This window comes from Chanos chanos, chromosome 6 (genome assembly GCF_902362185.1).
Source record: "Chanos chanos chromosome 6, fChaCha1.1, whole genome shotgun sequence".
In the NCBI taxonomy this organism is placed as follows: domain Eukaryota; kingdom Metazoa; phylum Chordata; class Actinopteri; order Gonorynchiformes; family Chanidae; genus Chanos; species Chanos chanos.
The window spans coordinates 20,125,665-20,128,655 of record NC_044500.1 but is presented as its reverse complement, the minus strand read 5'-3'; the positions used below and the strand labels follow the sequence as shown (position 1 = coordinate 20,128,655).

The 2,991-nt window shown below is 41.0% G+C and overlaps 1 protein-coding gene across 1 annotated transcript; it reads right to left on the bottom strand.

Annotated features, from left to right (window-relative positions):
- Nucleotides 1-1,623: 1,623 nt before the first annotated feature.
- Nucleotides 1,624-2,991, bottom strand: lyrm9 (LYR motif containing 9). Its single transcript, XM_030778683.1, has 3 exons — nt 2,772-2,991; nt 1,877-1,969; nt 1,624-1,781 (listed from the first exon to the last, which is right to left on the bottom strand). The coding sequence occupies exons 1-3, from the start codon at nt 2,895-2,897 to the stop codon at nt 1,764-1,766; spliced, it is 237 nt and encodes a 78-aa protein (XP_030634543.1). The 5' UTR covers nt 2,898-2,991; the 3' UTR covers nt 1,624-1,763.

Genomic DNA, 2,991 nt, shown 5'->3' with positions numbered 1-2,991 from the left:
GCTCAACTGCAACATGTAAATTGGCAGTATAGCAGAGCAATTTAGGCCCAGGACAGGACAAGTACAACTACAAGCACATAGTGATAGGTTTACATAGTAACCTGGTGTCAACCTCTTAGCATCAGGCTTCAAAGTGAAAATGAAAGTTTCTGAGGTGATCTAGTAATTTCAATGATTTCAATGTCAGATCTTGTCATTTAGGACAGGTTTACTGATAAATATGTGAGGGGCATATATATATATATGTATATGTGTGTGTGTGTGTCCGTCACATATTGCACATATCACATTGCTATAGCTTTTATATATTCCCCCTTGGAACACTGTTTCAGTTGGATTGTTTCTTGTAACAGAGTATCTTGTTATCTCAGGATTGGTTCAGTGTGGTGATGATATCTATCTATCTATCTATCTATCTATCTCTCCCTCCGCATAAATGAATACAAACAGAATGTTTGTGTAAACGAAACTGCCGTGGGTTTGTGTAGTATGACTTACTATTTTTTCTTTATTTTATCAGTTTCATTTCTTTTTTCTTCTTTTGTCACAGAGTGAACCCTCCATGTCCTCTTGACTCTTGGGTTGTTCAGTAACCACTGGTCTGTCTCTCTACAGACAATGCACAGCAGTTACTGGGGACTGGACTAAATGTGTTCTACAGAGAGTATGATATTCACTACGTCTGATGTGCAGTAAGTCATATTATTGCTGCTGACAGGCACATTAACAAGTCTGACTGGTAAGGTGCGCCTTTACTGTAAACTGTAATCGGTCTTGTGTACTGTCTTATGAGGTAATAAAATTTAATGTCCAGTTGAGCGTGAGTAAATAATTCCGCCAGTTTGGCTGCAAGCTCAATGTGTCTTAACATATTTTTATACTGTTTTATATTTTTTTTATGGTGTATTTAAGCGATAAGTTTGTTGGTTTGCAGAAATCAGCACCTTTCACTGTGTTTATTCCACTGAATGTTACATAAGGAGAGAAGAGCCCCTGTTGACACCTAACTGCAGCCTCACCTTAATGACTGTGAGTGGCGTCACAGTATGAACCTACCTGATCACTATGACGGTAACTGGGCCCAGGTCAGGTTCAAGTCAGATTAGATAAAAGCACATTAAAGAATACTGTATTGTTTAATCTTTAATACCCCATGTGATTTCTTGGTTTCTTCACATGTAACCATTCTTTGCAATCCCTAAAAATGAAAGTGCCTCAGTTTGTTGTGTAATGAATTTTCCATTTCAACTATGATGAGGTGTCTGTTTACTTTCCATTTACGTGTTACCATTGAGATCTGTTTATCATGTAAGCAGTGAGGACTGAAAAGGGGACCAGGATTCACTGAGACCATTTAGAACATTCACATACACATGAAAATTCTGTTGTGCTACTATGAGTTTGCAAATGCTATAAGAAAGAAGTAAGCGTCAAAACAGCTTAAGGGACACAATTCAGAATGACACATAAACCAAACCTGAGAAGTACAGTAAATGAATAGCAAAGAAACAAGTAAAAACAAAACAAAGGGTGACAGTTAATCTCAAACCATGAAATGTTTATTATAGTATACTTTATATTACATACACAAACTATACATTGGAGAAGTTCCGTTCAGTGTCCCACTGAGTGGCAAATCCAGCCTAAATACCTTAAAGAGCTAGAGACTTGTATAGTATTTCCAGTGATGAAAACAAATTGATCAAGCGTGTACTCTGAGACAACAGTGTTGGGCCAATTCATTCATCATTTGTGATCTGAGGTTATTTCTTCCTTGTATACTGAAACAAAGAAATTTACAGGAACATTATGACACATCAGAGAATTATGAAGTTATAATGTAACTTTTTGTTCAGTCGCTAGGCCTATCACTTACTTTATCGAGAATCCAGTCAGCATCTGTTATCGCTCTTTGAATAATCGTCTTAATCCGTTCAGGGTCATCCTCATCCACGTGACTGTTGAAACTCTGTGACGGGAAACAAACAATTCTCTTGTGAACGTTTCTGCAGACTCAAGGGTACCGGGAACTGCCGTTGCAGGCTCGCGGATTGGATTCACTTAACTATCACTGAAGAAAACCCAGAAGTTCGATCGGCACCGCCTAAAAAGCCTAACCCAAAGCTGGAGCTCCTAGTCAACCAAGTTCACTGCAATATAATGTTGCGACACCCGAAAACACTTTGGAAAAGTCTGTGGAGTTAGTCAGCTCATGCACTGTGGGTCACGTCCATCATGCAAACCAATATTAAACTCTCTCACTCATTATCCAATGCTACTTATCTTAATTAGGGTCGCGGGGGGTCCCAGTGCTCATAGGGTGAAAGGCACACAGACAGATACACACACAGACACGCTAACCCGAATGTCTTTGGACTGTGGGAGGAAACCGGAGCTCCCGGAGGATACCCACACAGACACAGGGAGAACATGCAAAGGACCCTGGCCGGGAATCGAACCCGAGACCTTCTTGCTGTGAGTACACCGCTCCCAATATTAAACTCTAGCCAAATAAAACAAACCAATCAGGCCGTACACGCGTAACCTAAATTTCGCACCGTGTATCCTCGGTAGTAGCTTATTTAAGTTTAAGAAAGCCGAGCAAAATGGTTTCTGAGCGACTTCAGTACCCGGTCAGTTAAGCTCAAACACCTGGGTTTCATGTCCAAAGTTTCAGAAATTTGCATAAGTTCACTGACATTTATCCAACATTAACCATGCACCACACTGCACAACGGGGAGAGGCAGCAATTGTGGGAACTCTTCATTACCTGTCTAACTGCGTGCCGGTAGTGCTGCTGCATAGCTGGGGATGGCAAACGTTTACAACAGCGGAGAAGGTAACGATACAACTGTACTGGCGTTTGCACCAATTCGGCGCCTGGCAGGGGTGGCATTGACTTTTGCAGTAAGGGATGCGATGCTAGCTCGTCGACGGGGAGACAGCTGAATAACCTTACTTGGAATTCACGTTTAGAGTTCACTGGTAAA